Raw genomic sequence first — 20,165 nt, 5'->3', positions numbered from 1 at the left:
GTAGATTCTGGGGTAGGATTTTACGTGATGTCCACGAATGCAGCACTACCACCCACACCTTCCCAGCTGATAATTAGCGGCCTTATAAGAAACAGCTGCGCTTCACTACCACACGGAGGCATTTGGTAGCGTTTACCATCTAAGGGGGCTGAGAGCATTAGGCAGCGAAGCACTGCAGATCTCCTCAGGAAAGCTACTCATTCTAGTATTGCCCTTTAGAGAGTGGATTGCGCCATGCTGCTGCTGTCTTGTCTTATGCTGTTTGTTTGTTTGTTTGTTATGTGATGCTTTTTTATAAAGAACAGTAACTTGGGGTGTAGTTGTTTTATGTAGATCTCTTTTACTAATTTGTTTAACGTTTTATGCTTTGTTTTATTGCTTTAGTGGAGGTGCGGCCGCTTGTTGAGGGGCTAGGCACGTGAGGTGGGCATAGGTAGATTGCACCATTTAGACTTCAGTGTGAGTGACAGTGAGGTCTGCAGTGGAGTTACACGGGTGAGTAACTGGTAGCATCCTTGGGCACTCCTCCCTGTAGGTTGCCTCCTCAAGTGGCCGGTCTCCACTATTTTGTTTAGTATTGTTTTGTTTGTTTGTTTTTTAATCAATCTGTGATTGTTTTAGAGCATCGTGGGAGGGAGTCTGGTCATTTTAATCAGTTGTTAATAAAGTGTTTTTAATTAACTATCCTGCCGTCTCAACCCTGCTACCTTAGGTACCTTTCTGATTTTACAATTCTATGCTTTTAGTAGTTCTTCTTAATAAATTTTAATTTGTAAAATTCATCTGTCTCCTCTCTGCTATTAATAACGAGTCTGTGGGCTTTGGTAGCCAGTGTAACACTTACATTGGATAGAGGAATCTTTCCTGGGGTGTAACTTCCTCCCCCAGGTGACGTTGTCAACATCTTAGTTGCCGTCCCCGGTTATCCCTCATTCGCGCCACCACACTACCATACAGGCCTAATTGGCAGAGAGCTGCAGAAGTCATTGTCCTTCTTAAAGGTTCTCCATACTCCACACAGCAATGCTGGAGCTTTGTCAGAGTGACCATTGGGTTATTGGTCACCTCCATGACAGATGAAGCTCTTCAGCATCCACACTGTTTATGTGTTAAAAGAGAAATGGTTTCATTGTAACTAAAACCAATTCTCTACTCCTAACTGGCACATGAGAGTACATGGTCCAGCAATAAATTCTCCAGCTTTTGTGAAGTTGTTGGGCAAATGGTGACCTTATGGTATGAAATTGTGGGTCTTTCTGTGTGGAGTTTGCATGTTCTCCTGTGATTGCGTGGAAACTCTAAATTGTGCAACTGGTTGTCTGTGTGTTAGCCCTGCGCCAGTCCAGGGTACACCCTGGTGACAGCTGATTTGATTTTATTGTTTATTTATTTGTACAAAGTTTTTTTTTTTTTTCCTTTTCTGTGGCTTTTCTTTCTATTTGTTTTTATGTATTTAATCTTCTGTACAGCACATTGTAGATTTTTTTTTTTTTTTTTTTAAATTTCAGTATCATGTTTTTGTAGATTTTTATTTTTTTTAAATTTTCAGTACTGTACAGCACTTTGGTCCATTGTGGTTGTTTTGTGATTCAGAGGCTGCCTTTAATGGCCGATTACATCACAGCCAGGCGACAAAGGCTGCTCCAAATGTGACCCACAAATGCCTCCTCCTTTTACCTGGATTTGAAGGATGGTTGGGGTGTGTCCTTCATGGCCCACCCTATCCCAGGATTCGTAGCAGTGAATAATTTTTTGATTTAAGCTTGTTCTGCAGCTACAAGAGAATAGGCACCTTGCAGTTGACGAAATCCTCTGTATGCCAGAGTTTTCTAGAGTCAAATGTGAGGCCACCTGACCGACAGCTAAAGCTTCTCCTAAATTAGGCCATGCAACAGGATAATGACCCCAAGCACAGCAGCAAATCTACAGCATGGAAGTCCAGACCTCAACCTGACTGAAATGCTGTGTATAAAGGAATGCTTGCAAATGTCAATGAATTGAAGTTATTGCTGCTGACTGAAGGTTCTGTAAACTACTCAATCATAGAATGATACGATATTGAACTAAAACAAATGCCTGAACCCTAAATTATGGATATCCTATTGTGGTGATCTAAAACGTAACACTAAATGTGATTAAAACACTAAAACTCTGGACTCCGGGGCTGAACGACCGCGAGGATCACCAGCCCGAGGAAAACACAAAATACACATGACTCCGTGAGAAAGACAATTCATTCTTGAATGAAGACGTGGATCAGACACATTTAAAATGTAGCCAATTGTGTTTATTATTCAATTATTAAGGAAATAGAAAAGGTGGGGGAATAGAAAAGGAGGGGAGGGGTGGGGGGTAAAGAAGAGGGTAAAGGAAAGGGATAGAAAGGAGGAAAGAGATAGAGGTGAGAGAACCCCAACAATGCCCTCTGAGCAAGCACTGGATGCGACAGTGGATAGGAAAAACTCCCTTTAAAGGAAGAAACCTATGACAGAACCAGGCTCTAGAGGGGGCAGTCAACTGTCGGGACTGGTTGGGGGGTGAGGGTGAAAGAGAGAGAGGGGGGGGGGAGTTACAGGGAAATAGGGGAGGGAGAGGTGTCAGGAGAGGTGAAAATTACGATGCAACGGTGGAGGAGGAAGACGGGGTGACATCAGTAGAAGAAAAAGTGGAAAAAGTAGAAAAAGCAGGAGTGCTCTTCCTCCAGAAGAAGCGGAAGCGTTTTTTCTTCTTTTCCATGATCTTTTCCACCAGCACTTTCTTCTCTAGGACGAGGGTTCTTAACTCATCAATTGTTTGTGTATTTTCCTTCTCAAGTTTCCTGCATGTTGTCTCCACTTCTTCTAATTTGGCTTGTTTTTCTTCCAGCCTTTCTTTCAGTTCTTTACATTTGGCCTCCTGCATAAGCTTTGCCTCGTGCATCTCTGTATAACTCTGTTGTAATTTGTTGTGTGTGTCTTGTAGCTGCTGACTTCTCTCGAGTTCTTGAAGTGTACACTGCAGGTCTGTGTTTGTTTTCTCTAGTTGCTGCTTTAACATCTGCACCTCAGTGTTTTTGCACTTCAAGTTGTTGGAAAGTTTCTCCAGTTCTGTGTTTTTTCTCAGCATGTCACTGAGCTTACTCTGCATCTCTGAGCATTGTCTTTGCACTTTTTTCTTTTCCCCCTCCAGCTCAGTTGTTTTGGAGTTCAGTTTGTTATAACGGTCTTGCAGCTGTTGGTTTTTCCTCTCAAAGTCCTGGAGAATTTGTTTTTCTTCTTTCTGCTTTATTTTCCGTTGTTCTTTGTCTTGAAGCAGCTCTTGATATTTGTGCAGCGTTTCATCAAGCTTTACCTGCTGCGCTCTGTATTTTTCCTGCATGCCTCTCTGGTTTATGTCCAGTTTTTCTTTCTCTTCAAGGATTTCTTTATTTTTTTGTAGAGCTTCATCAAGCATTACTTGCAAACCTTGGTTGTGTTTCTTGATGTTCTGAAGCTCACAATCCAGATCTTTCTGTTTCGTGTCATGCTGTTCTTTGTCTTGTAGGAAATCCTTATTTCTTTGCACTGTTTTATCAAGCTTTATTTTCAGCGCGGTGTACTTTTCCTCCACGCCTTCAAGCTTGGAGTCCATTTCTTTCTGTTTAATTTCTAGTTGCTTTTTTTCTTGAAGCAACTCTTTATTTTTGTTCAGTGTTTTATCAAGCTTTGCCTGAAGCCCTTTGTACTTTTCCTCCATGCCTTGTAGTTTGCGCTGCTTTATGTCCATTTGTTCTTTTTCTTGGAGGAGTTCTTGATTTTTTTGCAGAGCTTCATCAAGCTTTATTTGCAAGGCTTCCTTGTGTTTCTCGCTGTCCTGAAGCTTGCAATCCGTATCTTCCTTTTTCATGGTCTGTTGCGCTTTCTTTCGAAGAAACTCAACCCTTCCTTTCAGCACTTTTTGATTTATCTCAGCGCCTTGGAGTTTTATGACCAGTTGTTTCTTCTCTTGGAGGAGTTCTTGATTTTTTTGCAGAGCTTGATCAAGCTTTACTTGCAGCTCCTGAATCTTTTTTTCCCTCTCTTTCTCGTTTTTCTTCTGTTGGAGGATTTCTTCTGTTGGCTTTTCTTGTACTTTATTAAGCTCTGCTTGGAGCTCAAAGATCCTTCCCCGCATGTCTAGGAGTTCCATTTCTTTCTCCTTTTGAATGTCTTCCTTATCAAGAAGCTGTCTGAACAGTCTATCTACTTCATCGGTCCTTCTCTCACAGTGCTCTCTCAGTAAGATAATCTCCGTTCGTTGTTTAAAAAAACTTTCCCAGATGTAATTGGTGTACTCTGGCTGGGGCGGGTGTCGCGTATTGTGATTGTTCATGAGATTTTCCTCATGCATTTCTTCCAAGCACATCTTCTGCAGTTGAGTATCGTCTTCTCGATTGCAAAGAGGAGCGCTGGGCTTTACGTTTTCTCTTTTTTTCTGTTTTCTTGGAGACATGTTGGAATCTGTTAACAGTGACTCTGAAAAGGATCCAAAAAAAGGCTTCTCTGGCGAACGTTTGAATGCTGCACACATAAATGCTGCGAATAACGGACTAAAAGTTCTTGCGTCTCACCCCTATTTATAGGTTTTAGGATCAAAGGATCAAAGGATCACAGTGGTGGTAAGATTCTAAATGTGTGTGACATCACAATTCTGTAAGCCAATGAGGTTGTCACATGACATTTGTGGGAGGGCATTCTTTACTTGGACAAATTATCAATAAGCTTTCAATATCAGTAACAATGGTGACAGTATAATTGTTTATTGTGCTGAACAATAAACAATTCTATTGACAATTATATGTGTCCAGTATGTTGGCTGATTTTCTTTTACTTTTTGCATTTTAAAATAAAAGCTGGGCTGATTTTAACACCATTACAAGAAGTGTTGTTAATTATTCTTTTTGAATCATAATCAGGTTACCACAAATTGTTTTTTAATTTAGTAGAACTTGAAATGTTTGTCAGTGGGTAAAAAATTCATAATGCAAAGTCAGAAACATCAAGTTATTCTTAGAATCAGAATCAGAATCAGAATCAGAAAGGGGTTTATTGACAAATGTTGAGCAGGTTTACAACATTAGGAAATTGCTGCGGTGCTTCAGTGCAAACATAGTGTCATAAATAGCACTTAAATAGACATGAAAAAATAAAAGTAGGGATAAGAATTAAAAGTGCTACGTAGAAAGATATGTGCATGAGCTATACATGAGATATATACATGAGAATAAGAATTAAGAGTGCTACGTTGAAAGATATATACATGAGTGCAGGTGGTGATCAGTGCCAATCATGGAATGATGCAGTGAACACAGCGTAGGGTCATGTGTTAGTAGCGGGAACAGTCATACGGTTATTGTTCATGTGTTCAACAGCAGAGGGGAAGAAACTGTTCTTATGGCGAGAGGTTCTGGTGCGAATGGACCGGAGCCTCCTGCCTGAGGGGAGCAGGTCAAACAGACTGTGTCCAGGGTGAGAAGGGTCAGCTGAGATCCGAGCTGCACGCCGCAATGTCCTGGAGGTGTACAGGTCCTGCAAAGATGGGAGTCTGCAGCCAATCACCTTCTCAGCAGAGCGCACAACACGCTGCAGTCTCTGTTTGTCCCTGATAGTGGCTCCAGCGTACCACACGGTGATGGAGGAGGTGAGGATGGACTCGATGATTGCAGTGTAGAACTGCATCATCGTCCGTGTTGGCAGGTTGAATTTCTTCAGCTGCCTCAGGAAGTACATCCTCTGCTGGGCTTTCTTAATGACGGAGGTGATGGTGGGCTCCCACTTCAGGTCCTGGGTGATGGTGGTACCCAGGAAGCGGAATGAGTCCACAGAGGTGATGAGGGTGTCAGTCAGGATGATGGGGGGGAGTGGGGCTGTGTGCTTCCTGAAGTCCACAATAATCTCCACTGTCTTCTGGGCATTCAGCACCAGGTTGTTGTGGCTGCACCAGGACACCAGACGTTAAACCTCCCTCCTGTAGGCAGACTCATCCCCGTCCGAGATGAGTCCAGTACTGCATACTTGCAATACATAAGTTGTCCTGACAGTCATGTAGGGCATCCGTAGTTCAGGGGGTCGGGAAGCTCATCTTGTAACTGGAAGGTTGCCGGTTTGACCCCCAGCTCTCTCTGTCTTGGTCGTTGTGTCCTTGGGCAAGACACTTTACCTACCGCCTACTGATGATGGCGCGATATGGCAGCCTCGCTTCTGTCAGTCAGTCTCACAAATGCAGCAGAGCTTTTACATCGTTTGTCTCAGGAAATAAGATCACAGTTCAGACCCAGAAATTTATACCACACAGGGATAAATGCTGACAACAGCTTCTGCCACATAGATCCAACCCACAAGTTTCATTTAAACTTGAAGCTCAGAAATGCACCGTATTTGATAGCTTGCTGCGAGACCTCACACCGAGCACATCTACTGCGGGTGTGGTGCCTGTTATCGGACCCGGAGTTAGCAACATCCCCCAAGAACCCGAAGAGGAGAGGCCTGGCCCCTAGCCCTGCCAGTGTAGCAGAAATGATGACGGATGATGATGGCCGTTATACTCTGTGTGAGTAGCTTAATGTTGTTCATGTGTAATTTACATTGAGTAGGCTAACCACTTATTAAATTAATGCATGTAAGGTGAACTAGAAAACACCGTTGTAGTTACATGCGGCTGTCTTCTTGTTTGATGGCAGATACTCCCTTCACCCTAGATACTCTTTGCTCCACATTTAGTTCCACCCTACTCTCCCGAGGCTGATTATGTTGAAGAAGATATATAATGTAATCATTTTTAAAAAGAATGCCAATATTTAACCTCAGCTGGGCAAATCTGGTTAGATAATTGAGACCTAATCTAATAGTAACTTTAACTTTGGACTTCATTTTGTATGACACCTTTTTATAGGCTTGCCATCATGTGATGTCATCTTTTATGGTCTCTCAGTTGTCTTCATTATTACTTCTGTTCCTTTACTTTTAGTCTTTCACTGGTGTGCATTTTTATTGTTTCTATTTTAACTCTCTATTAACTTTACTCATCTCAAGCCCAAATATCTAACTTTTATATGGGGCAGTAAAACTGTTTTTTCTTCTTAATACTGAACTTGTTTAACTCCAAGAGAATTATTTGTAATAGGAGTGAGATTCCAGTTACAAATGGATTTCAAGAATAAAAAGAAAAGTTTAAAGAAGGTTTAGATTCCCTAAACATACATATAACACATCATGTAGTCTTACAGCCTAAATATATATTTGTTTAAGCCTCATTGCAGTTATTTGCAGTCAGTGCTCCTGAATGTGCTTTTAATTCAGTCAGCTCAGGAAATTGCAGTTTTTTTCTACTCCTAGGTCTGTATGATGTCAAAGAGAGAGGGTAGCCCTAATATAGTCATCTCACTCTGGCTGTGACCAGAAGCCGCACCCACTCATTTTCTGTTTACCAGAGGCAGCCAATCAGAAAAAGGTTGCAGGGGATTATTTTGAACTGTGACTCATACAAAGCTACTTCAATAGTCCACATGGAAAACTACGCAGTCTTTTTAGCCCTTTCATTACTTAGACAAAACAGCTGGTGCAAAGTTTTATTAAAGAAAAGTGACTGTGTGAATACTGCTTTAGGCATAAAATCCTTGTTTTACACTGTGATGTCGTGAGGTCCCATGTGTAGGATCTGACCTAACAATTTTCCACTTCATAAAAAAACTTGGTAAATTTTCTGATGTGTGGATCAAATATTAGGGCTGAGTCAAACTGTGGTGCCAAGTTTCTGGAAGCTGGTTTCACTTTGTGGGGCCTATGACATGCATGATTGAACAAGAATTCTGATTTTGAGGTATTTCACTGAAGGAAATCTGCTGACACCATTTAGACTCTTTAAAAAGAGTTGCTAGCAGGCTTCTGGCTGCTTGCAAATGTCAATGAATTGAAGTTATTGCTGCTGACTGAAGGTTCTGTAAACTACTCAATCATAGAATGATACGATATTGAACTAAAACAAATGCCTGAACCCTAAATTATGGATATCCTATTGTGGTGATCTAAAACGTAACACTAAATGTGATTAAAACACTAAAACTCTGGACTCCAGGGCTGAACGACCGCGAGGATCACCAGCCCGAGGAAAACACAAAATACACATGACTCCGTGAGAAAGACAATTCATTCTTGAATGAAGACGTGGATCAGACACATTTAAAATGTAGCCAATTGTGTTTATTATTCAATTATTAAGGAAATAGAAAAGGTGGGGGAATAGAAAAGGAGGGGAGGGGTGGGGGGTAAAGAAGAGGGTAAAGGAAAGGGATAGAAAGGAGGAAAGAGATAGAGGTGAGAGAACCCCAACAATGCCCTCTGAGCAAGCACTGGATGCGACAGTGGATAGGAAAAACTCCCTTTAAAGGAAGAAACCTATGACAGAACCAGGCTCTAGAGGGGGCAGTCAACTGTCGGGACTGGTTGGGGGGTGAGGGTGAAAGAGAGAGAGGGGGGGGAGTTACAGGGAAATAGGGGAGGGAGAGGTGTCAGGAGAGGTGAAAATTACGATGCAACGGTGGAGGAGGAAGACGGGGTGACATCAGTAGAAGAAAAAGTGGAAAAAGTAGAAAAAGCAGGAGTGCTCTTCCTCCAGAAGAAGCGGAAGCGTTTTTTCTTCTTTTCCATGATCTTTTCCACCAGCACTTTCTTCTCTAGGACGAGGGTTCTTAACTCATCAATTGTTTGTGTATTTTCCTTCTCAAGTTTCCTGCATGTTGTCTCCACTTCTTCTAATTTGGCTTGTTTTTCTTCCAGCCTTTCTTTCAGTTCTTTACATTTGGCCTCCTGCATAAGCTTTGCCTCGTGCATCTCTGTATAACTCTGTTGTAATTTGTTGTGTGTGTCTTGTAGCTGCTGACTTCTCTCGAGTTCTTGAAGTGTACACTGCAGGTCTGTGTTTGTTTTCTCTAGTTGCTGCTTTAACATCTGCACCTCAGTGTTTTTGCACTTCAAGTTGTTGGAAAGTTTCTCCAGTTCTGTGTTTTTTCTCAGCATGTCACTGAGCTTACTCTGCATCTCTGAGCATTGTCTTTGCACTTTTTTCTTTTCCCCCTCCAGCTCAGTTGTTTTGGAGTTCAGTTTGTTATAACGGTCTTGCAGCTGTTGGTTTTTCCTCTCAAAGTCCTGGAGAATTTGTTTTTCTTCTTTCTGCTTTCTTTTCCGTTGTTCTTTGTCTTGAAGCAGCTCTTGATATTTGTGCAGCGTTTCATCAAGCTTTACCTGCTGCGCTCTGTATTTTTCCTGCATGCCTCTCTGGTTTATGTCCAGTTTTTCTTTCTCTTCAAGGATTTCTTTATTTTTTTGTAGAGCTTCATCAAGCATTACTTGCAAACCTTGGTTGTGTTTCTTGATGTTCTGAAGCTCACAATCCAGATCTTTCTGTTTCGTGTCATGCTGTTCTTTGTCTTGTAGGAAATCCTTATTTCTTTGCACTGTTTTATCAAGCTTTATTTTCAGCGCGGTGTACTTTTCCTCCACGCCTTCAAGCTTGGAGTCCATTTCTTTCTGTTTAATTTCTAGTTGCTTTTTTTCTTGAAGCAACTCTTTATTTTTGTTCAGTGTTTTATCAAGCTTTGCCTGAAGCCCTTTGTACTTTTCCTCCATGCCTTGTAGTTTGCGCTGCTTTATGTCCATTTGTTCTTTTTCTTGGAGGAGTTCTTGATTTTTTTGCAGAGCTTCATCAAGCTTTATTTGCAAGGCTTCCTTGTGTTTCTCGCTGTCCTGAAGCTTGCAATCCGTATCTTCCTTTTTCATGGTCTGTTGCGCTTTCTTTCGAAGAAACTCAACCCTTCCTTTCAGCACTTTTTGATTTATCTCAGCGCCTTGGAGTTTTATGACCAGTTGTTTCTTCTCTTGGAGGAGTTCTTGATTTTTTTGCAGAGCTTGATCAAGCTTTACTTGCAGCTCCTGAATCTTTTTTTCCCTCTCTTTCTCGTTTTTCTTCTGTTGGAGGATTTCTTCTGTTGGCTTTTCTTGTACTTTATTAAGCTCTGCTTGGAGCTCAAAGATCCTTCCCCGCATGTCTAGGAGTTCCATTTCTTTCTCCTTTTGAATGTCTTCCTTATCAAGAAGCTGTCTGAACAGTCTATCTACTTCATCGGTCCTTCTCTCACAGTGCTCTCTCAGTAAGATAATCTCCGTTCGTTGTTTAAAAAAACTTTCCCAGATGTAATTGGTGTACTCTGGCTGGGGCGGGTGTCGCGTATTGTGATTGTTCATGAGATTTTCCTCATGCATTTCTTCCAAGCACATCTTCTGCAGTTGAGTATCGTCTTCTCGATTGCAAAGAGGAGCGCTGGGCTTTACGTTTTCTCTTTTTTTCTGTTTTCTTGGAGACATGTTGGAATCTGTTAACAGTGACTCTGAAAAGGATCCAAAAAAAGGCTTCTCTGGCGAACGTTTGAATGCTGCACACATAAATGCTGCGAATAACGGACTAAAAGTTCTTGCGTCTCACCCCTATTTATAGGTTTTAGGATCAAAGGATCAAAGGATCACAGTGGTGGTAAGATTCTAAATGTGTGTGACATCACGATTCTGTAAGCCAATGAGGTTGTCACATGACATTTGTGGGAGGGCATTCTTTACTTGGACAAATTATCAATAAGCTTTCAATATCAGTAACAATGGTGACAGTATAATTGTTTATTGTGCTGAACAATAAACAATTCTATTGACAATTATATGTGTCCAGTATTCAATATTTAAATTATTCTTTTTTGATGTTTTACTTTTTATTTATCAGTGTTCATCACTCAACTACTCTTTAATCCCGAAAATGGTGGTGTTTTTATTTTGAAGGCCCGCGCTCTTATTTTGTAGACTTTTGATCTAACTGACGTTGGCTCTATGCGCCGAGCTTATGCGATGTTATGAAACTGCCCTCCGCTGGTATGTCACCTCTCCTCCTTTAGTCAGCTCTGCTTCTACAACACTCCTCATTTGAAAATGTGTTTGACTTTTATTTTACGTATTTATTAAAACGCCTCTAGTTATACAGTTTTTAACAAGCTGTCGATGACGTAGTTCAACAGTTTAGAGCTAACTTCCGGTACACCCGGCTAGCATTAGCACTTCTCTGATAGCAGAACAAAGTGTTCCAGCTGAATCTCATGATGTGGTTAGTCGGCTTTTCTGCTTCACTGATGTGAACATTACACGTAATAACTGATGTGCAAAGCCAGCTGTCATTGTAGCAGTTGAATGTAGTTAACGTGAGTGGGTCAAAGTGAAACACAGGTCGTGTTGTGACCTTTCAGCTGATTGTGAAAGGTGTCAAATTGCCCCCTGTTTTAGTTGTTTAATCCCTTTGAAAACATGTCATTCACCTCATCCCTTTGTTTTGGTCCTCAGTCACGTGTCCACAGATAAGGGGACAGATGCTGACGTCGACATTTTCAATGGGAAGACAGTGAAAGGTAAAATCAGAGAAAACAGGCAGTTTGCAGCTAAGTTGTAGTTGACTAAAACTAAACCAAGTACCCAAGCTAGTGACTGACTAGTACCACACATTACCTACTAAAGAAAAAATAACTAACGTGCAGGCTAATAAAAACTAAACTAAGATATTTTGCCTGTTGATAGGACCCATGTGAGGTGTTTCAGGCAATTATTTAGAACACCTCCTGGGCACATCCCTTTGGAGGCACACCCAACTGGAAAGAGACCCCAGGGTAAACCTACATCCTGCTAGAGAGATTATATATTTCATCTGTCTGGGAATGGTTTGGGATCTCCCAGGAGGAACTGGGTTTATCTGGAGAGAATTAAGTTTGGAGTACTAGAGTACTCCAGATAAGCAGGAATATTGTTTGGATAAATATTTTTCAACAGTAAAATAATAATAATAATAATAATAATAATAATAATAATAAAAATTCTATAGTAGTGAAAAAACAGGAGCTTTTCTGTCATTTAATTTTTTACCTATTCATTACTTTAGTGCAGTATGAAGGGCTGTGGGGGGAGGTCTTTGTCAGTAGAATCAGCTGTAAAACTAAAAGAAAAATACTGTTAGTCCAAAATGTATGTCTTCCTTCAGATTTTCCTAAGACTTCATGTGAGCTGTTTTGAAGGTTTCCTGGGCTGATTTATGGTTATGTGGTTGTTTGGTCAAGGCCAATAGTTTCCTTAATTAATATCATGGGCAGTTAGCAAAGACATAAGTCTGCAGCTGTTTCTGTTTTCCAACCTTGGTTTTAGGCTTAACATTTATTTCATAGAGACATTCGACATGTGCTCAGCATAATAAGATAAGATAAGATAACCTTTATTAGTCCCACACGTGGGAAATTTGTTTTGTCACAGCAGGAAGTGGACAGTGCAAAAGTTATGAAGCAAAAATTAGAATACAATAAGAATAAATACAGTACACAACTGTACAGAATAGAATAAAATAAAATACTATATACAGTAGAATCAACTCAATCCTGTTGTTTGCCCAGCGATCTGGTGAGATAAGTGAGCGTAAGCATCTTTACCAGTAACTAAAATAAGTCTCTGACGATCTCATACGAAAGGAGTCTAAAAATTGAAGGTGAGGCAATGTTTTTGTTAAACTTAACAAAAATAAATAGATCTATATATATATATATGTATTAAAAAGTATGATGATGATTGTGAAGAATGAATATGAATAAAAATGTTGACGATAATAAAAAGTAGAGTTTTCTCTGGGGAACAATACAGTACAATACAATTTCAAATTTGCTTCCGGTGCTGGGCTACATAATGACTCAAATCTACTTCTCCTTGTTTGTTTTCCTTCTAGTATCACTAGTATCAATGTTTTATTACTAATATATCATATCAGTAATAGCTTCAGAGGCAGTTCCAGGTCAAGATTTATAATAATAAAAAATTGATTCTGTTGCTTCCTGGAAACTGCTGTAGATACACATAACGGTGATATTCTGGATTTGTTTCAGTTATTTATTCACTTTTAATTAATAAAATGCTGATTTTCGATGTTACTTTTACACAACTGTTAAAACGTTGTCCCTTAGAAGCTTCTTCCCAGCATTATTTCCTTTTGATAATTAGACATTTATAACTTTAACATATTTAAATTCAGTATCTGGAGCCCGCCCACTTAGTACTTAGTGCCTTGGCTTTGGGTCTTTGCATTGTTTCATCTGTCCTCTCTGCTCAGGTCCTTGTGTGGAACCGCCAAAAATTTCCATCATGCTGTTGGAGGCTCAGCTACGTCTGTGCCAGAGTTGTTTTTGGTGTTGCAAGAGTGGACTGCGGCTGTTCTCCCAAAGCTATACGCAAAGGTAGACAAAGTGAATGTGTGCCTTTAGGTTTTAGGCAGAGTTGCTGAGAACACCTTGATGATTGTGTTTGTGTACTCTGTGTTTAAACAGGTCTGAGTGCCTGCTTGGTTTTGAGTTCTTTGCTTTCTCACTGCAGAAAAGCTGCGACCTACTACGACCTCCTGGGAGTCAAATCTGATGCCACGTTAGAAGAAATCAAAAATGCGTTTTTTGACAAATCCAAAAAGGTATCATTCCCATTTGGATTTAAATAAAACATGTGGCCACACGAGGGCAGCCTTGCACAGCACATTTTGTGCTTGCTAACTGTTCCCACAGTGGGCTTCCTCACTGTTTGTTTTCAAGCTATGGCTCCCAGTTTAAATAAGGATGGGTATGTGTGTTTACTTTGTGGCTTTGGCCTCATTAAAGGGTGAGAAAGAAGCTTGGTTCAAAGTGCAAAACAAAAATCTATTTGTCATAAAAAGTAAGAACATTTTTCGGTTGTTAATGGTTGCATATTTGACCTGCACCAGATCTTTTCTTTTTTCATGCTTCATGAGGAGAATTTGCTGCTGACTCTGTCCCCTTTATTGTGCAGCTACATCCAGACAGCGACCCGTCAAACCCGGCACTGCACAGCCAGTTTGTGCAGCTGAACGAGGCCTACAGGGTGCTGAGCAAAGATCTGAGTAGGAAGGAGTACGACTTCAAAATACGACAGCCGTATGGTGGTGCTCAAGTCTTCAGATCTGCCTCCACTGACCCCAGCTACAGAGGCAGGTGAGGATTCACCCACATCCATTAGTGTGTTACTGCTTATGAACTTTACATTAACAGTGTGTCATCTTTAAAAGCAGCAAATTTCACACAGGAACCCCAGTGTTTGGGGCTTCGTTGTTTCTAACATGTATAACAGTAAAACAGGAGATTGTCAGCATCAGATGTGTTCAATTAATTCTCTTTCATGGGCTCAACAGGATGTCACACAGACTATACTGAGGAGCATGCAGGGTAAAGACTGTTTAATGTCAGATACAGCTGATACCGTCATTGATGTTCTCATGTACAGCTCTGACGGGCAATGTCTGAAAAGGTTGAAGTGCACATCTGAAAAATTCACCTTTTTTTATATAATGTCAGGCCAGAGCAGCGGTCATCTTAAAGCACCAAGGGACAGATTTAGAAAAGAAACACAGAATTTGTGACTGACGCTGTTGCATATCTATTTCTGGGAGTTCCTTTCTCAAGGCACAAAAAATGGGGACGACAATGTTTAAATCATATACGCCAACTGATTCACAACTTTTGCAACATGGAATTTACTTTCAATTGCCCCGATATTTAATGCCATAAAAAAGCATGTCTTACAACTACACTTGTGTCACACTTGAATTACAGACATTTCTATCCACAGTCCCACAGTTTCGGGGGACTGAGGCCTTTTCTCCTGTTATTCAGGGACTAAATAAGCACATAAAAGATCTGCAGTGTTGAGATTATGTTTAGTACCTGGTCACTGGAATTCTCTTTATGAGGTCCAAGGAGACCGTGATGTAAAAAATAAACTTGTGTTGCTAGTTAAACGAAATAAACAGCTCTGCAAGAAAGGAAAAACTTTAGCAGTGGCCAAATCAACAATCTGTTACATTTATGAAACGAATGAGTCCACTGACCACAGAAGACAAATAAATTGCAGAATTATTTCCATGGTTGAGAAATCATCTTCACAGCATCCAGTATTTTAGACAATGAACTTTGTGTTGTATTCAAGAATTTGAACTTGAGATTGAGCTCATAAACTCATTAGGAAATTGTTTACTGAGGTCAGCGAGTGAGAGATCAGTAGGGTCATTTGCTCATAAACGTCTATACATCTGGACTTTTTGAAGCTAGAGGAATCCCCTCCTGGTGGACATAAAAAAATAAATCTGCTTTGGATTTACTTTGCAGTCCTGGAGCTTCTGGAAGCTCCATCCTTTATATACAGACTATGACTATCACTTGTCATTTTCATTTAATGTTTCTTGAAGTTCAGACACGATTTGTGTAACTGCAAATCAAATGAGCAACCTTAGTTATTACAACAAGTGCTTATTACATTGACTAGTGACATCAGAAACAACGCTCAATCTTCTCATGCCTTTCCTATCAGCATGGATGCCTATGAGAACATCCGTTACTGGGAGCAGGTTCATCACCCTCACACTCCAGAGATGATGGCCGAGGAGAAGCAGAAGAGGAGGAAGAGGAACTTCCGCCTGGTGGCGTATTGTGTCGTCGCTATGATGCTCAGCATAGGAGCCCATGCCGTCCTCTTCAAGTAAAAACCCCACACACGATACCGACTGAGCATTCAGCATTTTGTATTTAAATTTAAACTGTAAATATTAGAAAGAAGTGTGCATTTGGTAAACTTCCTCTTGCTCACATCCTGTCCTTCGTTGTCCACACTGTGTCCTTTTATTTGCTGCTCATTCACATCCAGATGAATGAGGAATGTTGCGGACGTGTCTCAGTGCCATGTGTGTTGGCACAACCTCCCAACTCGCGGCCTTGAGTTTGCTTTCACACACTGACGTGGTGCCACATGTGTTTGTTGAGATTCACTTCTTTGTGATGTGAGCAGCTCCTCTAACAGCTGTACAAACCCATAAATAAAGAGCGCTGCTGAGTTCTTAGGTTAAGCTCTCTAAAAGGGAATTGTCTACCTCCCTCTGATGCTTTCAGGAAACTGGAAGAAGTTCACACTAACTTCATGGATGAGAAAGACCGAATCATCATAGAAATTTACAATGAAGCCAAAGAGAGGGCGAGGTGTGTGCACTGAGCTTCAGATTCCTTTTTCCCCCTGCTTCTCTCTGATGTTGTTGTTCTGATGCTGTTTCATTTGCGGTTTTTCAGGGTCAATGGTTTTAAGAAGCAAACGGAAATCCTGCGTCAGAAGCACGCGGAGTTTAAGGAGAAATACAAACGCACCGACGTTGGAGACGACAAGTAGCAGATCCTTCAGCTGTGCTCGGTGATGCCAGCAGGCGGACCAAGCTGGCTGTTGTGTTTTAAGATTATTTATTTTCTGACCTTTTTAAACGTGTTTCCACGCCTCTTTCTGCCCTCAGATGTGATCCTGAAATCTGCAGGGAGTGGGTGTGGTTTAGGGGGAGGGTTCCTCTGGTCATAGATGTTGACCAGGATAAGCTTTTATATTTTATGGGGCTCGTTTGTTCCCAAACTTGTTCACGGTTTGTCCACAGGAGCCATAATGAGCTCTATCAAACTGCCCCTAATGGAGTCTCAGGAACACGCTGTTTGCTGTTTATTGTTCTCAGCCTCATTTCTGTTACAGCTGTGCAGCATCTGGAACTCACATGTGACGGTGAATAATACAACATGACAGCTGATCAAGTTGTGAAGAGAGAGACTCTTATTTGCAGCAATGTTTCATGTTGTTTTAAAAGAAAATGTCTTTCAGCACTCAAGTGTGGACGCTGCTGTTTAAATTGGTTCACTCCTGATATATATTCACAAGTGTTTGATTTTTGGACTTTCTGCACTTCCTGCCAACAAATATCGATTTTTTTGACACAGAAAATCTGGAGAAAAAAGTGCCACTGAGTAAGTTATTTATTGCAAACTGTTGTAATATTATGGAGAAATGCATTTAAAGGAAAGATCACACACACAAAGTGAGCCAACATTTACCATTTTGGCCTCTCAGTCTTTATATATTATATTGTTTTATGTTTTTGCTGCCTTGTTGAGTCCCTCTTGGGACATCTGAGAGAAAGCTTTAAAAGATCTCATTAACCATCCTTTGCTTGATTTCACTTTACTTCTACATGCTTCTTGTTATTTAATGTCTTGCTTATTACCATTTCTTCCCATAGTGTCATTTGTTTCCTGTTACCTTTTAACGAGCAGCAGAGAAGAATTGGTAATGATTCAAATAGATAATTATCTCAGATCTTTGTTTTCCATCACGTCAGTGAAAGTGAATCATACATTTTTAACTTTGAAGACAGCAACGCAGTTATGTTTATTTGCATGTTTGGAAAGGCGACACCCATTATGAAGTCAAGGCTTGGATTCTTTCCTTCTTTCTTTCTTTTTATTTTGGAAGGAATTGTGTGGGTGTGTAAAACCCTGCATCTACAGCGTGAAGTTTGTTTTTTAAGAAAGGATATCGCCCCTTTTCCCTCTCTGTTTTCTTGTCACCAGCGGCCCCTGCCCTGAGACGTCAGCAGGAGATAACATACTGTGTCCCCGCATAGCTCTCAGACACCCTCACCCTCATGTGGCGTGTGAGTACCCTGTCATAACCCAAACACGCCATAATGACTGAGATCCTCATGTCAGCATGCCTTCACACACACACTGATAGGAGATGAGGCTCAAGAGTTTTCCTGCTAGAGAAGAAAACAGCTCTGGATGCAGTTTTAATTGACTTTTATCTTTAGTTTAATGAGCTGCAAAGAGAAACTGTGTAGAATCATGCTCTGAAATAAAAGCGTGACATGCTCTTTGGAGATTATTTTTTATTGATTAGTTGGATGGGAGGGGCTGAAATCCTTAATTTCCCTCCTTGGGCATTAAAAAGATCATAAAACTGCTCCCAAACCACAATGATCCACCTTCGGGAATCAAAATTGTTTTTATGATTTTAATTATCAGTAAACTCTACTACTGTGCAAAAGTCACTAGCAGCTTTTTTTTTTTTAATATATATATATTTTGCTTCCAAGCAGGTAGTTTCTTTCTGAAGGTCTTTCAAACTTTGTCTTTGACTGATTTTTCAATGATTTTCAGTTCAGTCTTTGTGCCTGACTTTTTTCAGAGAAACATTTTGTTTTTTTGTTAAGATTCATAACACTGACCTATGAGTCAAGCATAAAGCACCTAACTTGAGGGATGAATCACTGTTGTGTGTACATGTAAGAGACAACGACAAAGAAAAGTATTTTGCACCGACATCGTGATTCCCAAAAAGCTATTAACTCAAAATATGGCAAATCTTGTCATGTTGTGCAGTGTGTCCTTAAACAATCTGGGAAAGCTGGAAAAGTGGAGGACTAAAGAAGTTGATCCCTCTGCTGTTCACTGAAAGCTCATCAGAAATGTTCTCGGTGAAAGTGTATCTGTCGGGAAACTATTCTTAAGGAAAGGAAACGGTGATAAATGTTGAGGTATGAGAAATTACACAGAACTGGCCAGAAAATCAGGGGAAACAAGTCTGAAGAAGAGATGAATAAATAATTTGAAATTTCTGTTTTAACCCAATCATTGTCAGGATGTGTGGAGGAAGTCAGGAGAGAGGTACAGCAGTGATGGCCTACAGCCATCTTGTGAAACACGGTGGAGGCTCTGTCATGGTTCAGGGCCCCATTTCAGTCAGTGGTGTTTGGGATGTTGTCAAAATTAATGGAATTATGAATAGAGAACAGCATTGTCCAATGTTGACCCATGATGCAATACCAACTGGAAGGGATCTGATTGGCAGCTGCTTCATTTTTCAGCATGAAATAATTCCAAACCCACTGCCAGTGCAGTGAAAGCACACCTGGATAGAAAAACAGTAACTGGAACACTAACAGTGATGGAGCGGCCTCTCCAGAGCCCAGACCTCAACATTATTGAAGCAGTGTGGGATCATCTTAACAGAGAACAGAGCAACAGACAGCCAACGGTTCAAAGCAGAGCACTGAATGTCCTTCAATAAGTCTGGAGAACCGTTCCTGAAGATGACTTCATGAAATGTTGCCTTCAGGTTAAGGCTGCATAAAGGTGGTCAAACCAAATATTGACTTTCAAGCTTGTTAGAATTATACAAACTCTGTTTTTGTCTTATATACTGTATTTCCATGTATGTTTGTAGATGTTTCCATAAATCACTGCACCTTTTTACCATTTCCTCAAAAAAATATAAATATATGAAGTGTTGCCCAAGACCTTTCCACAGTTTATCAGTTATACTTGACACTTTGTTTTGGGCTCTTTTTATTTGAAAAATGCCCCTTGTCATTTTCTTCTCACAGTGGATGGACAGCAAATATGTAAATAATAAAGTGAATAATGGCTGACTTTGATTTACCTGCTTTACTGTCAAGACACAGTGGAACATTTGAAGAGAACAGAACAAATCATTCGTCAGCGTTATTAGTAACACCTAAGCTGCATTCCTACCGCGACGTGTCAGTCTGTGTTTACAAGCAGGGTCACTGTGCATTACAGCCTTTGGTCATGTTGACTTGTTGAGAAATTCCTTGTAAATAACTTCTATGATTAAACTGAAGAAAATGTTTATCAATCATCAGCTCGTTGCTCTCAGTATGTGTTGGATTGCAGATAAGTGTGCACCAGCTGAACTCTTAAATCATTGGCATTACTTTGATTAAATACAACATTTCACTAAAGTGTAATTTTAAGGAAGTTATTCATTGAATAGAAAAGTTATAAAGAATTTAGATATTACTGTCACCATGATGTATTTCCTAGCAAGGACAAGGTGTTCACAAGTCAAAAACACTCTCAGGAATCAAAGTTTGGTGATTAAACACTTCTTCTTTGGCAAAACGTAATCTGTTTTAAGTATACTCTCATAGGACTACATGTTATAAGATGGCATCTTTAAATCACAGTCTTTCTTATGGATAAGTAAGAAAGCCAGTGGACAGCTGGCCCCCTTTAAAAGAAAAATGCCTCAACTGATGCGCACAACAATCACCATTTTCTAAAAATGTAATCCCCTTATTGTTTAGCCTCCATATTCACATGTAAATACTAAAATATGTCCCCTGCCACTGACACGACCTTGGTGTCCTCAATCATACTCCCCACTTACAAGAGGCCCCTGGAGGCCCCCTGACCCCCCGCTGTGGTACCAATAGAGACACCACCT

General features: G+C 40.5%; 2 protein-coding genes across 4 annotated transcripts; one reads left to right on the top strand and one right to left on the bottom strand.

Annotated features, from left to right (window-relative positions):
• Positions 1-8,436: 8,436 nt before the first annotated feature.
• LOC146677846 (uncharacterized) lies at positions 8,437-10,846 on the bottom strand. Its single transcript, XM_085427025.1, has one exon. It carries the CDS (start codon positions 10,431-10,433, stop codon positions 8,520-8,522), a length of 1,914 nt encoding a protein of 637 aa, XP_085283151.1. The 5' UTR covers positions 10,434-10,846; the 3' UTR covers positions 8,437-8,519.
• A 9-nt stretch (positions 10,847-10,855) lies between these two features.
• On the top strand, positions 10,856-19,517 carry dnajc4 (DnaJ (Hsp40) homolog, subfamily C, member 4). Of its 3 annotated transcripts, XM_085427036.1 has the most exons (8): positions 10,856-10,907; positions 11,370-11,434; positions 13,168-13,291; positions 13,428-13,518; positions 13,872-14,053; positions 15,426-15,593; positions 16,001-16,087; positions 16,175-19,517. In XM_085427036.1, exons 1-8 carry the CDS (start codon positions 10,879-10,881, stop codon positions 16,269-16,271), a joined length of 843 nt encoding a protein of 280 aa, XP_085283162.1. In that variant the 5' UTR covers positions 10,856-10,878; the 3' UTR covers positions 16,272-19,517. The 3 variants fall into 3 exon arrangements, with proteins under 3 accessions (XP_085283162.1, XP_085283170.1, XP_085283177.1); XM_085427044.1 differs by lacking the exon at positions 11,370-11,434 and having other exon boundaries at positions 10,858-10,907; XM_085427051.1 differs by lacking the exons at positions 10,856-10,907; positions 11,370-11,434 and adding an exon at positions 12,103-12,552.
• Positions 19,518-20,165: the final 648 nt, after the last annotated feature.

The sequence above is a fragment of the Rhamphochromis longiceps genome, linkage group LG2 (assembly GCF_057381845.1).
Source record: "Rhamphochromis longiceps isolate RC_006_pf linkage group LG2, R_longiceps_female_GT1.1, whole genome shotgun sequence".
Lineage (NCBI taxonomy): Eukaryota > Metazoa > Chordata > Actinopteri > Cichliformes > Cichlidae > Rhamphochromis > Rhamphochromis longiceps.
This window is presented reverse-complemented; position numbering and strand designations above follow the sequence as displayed.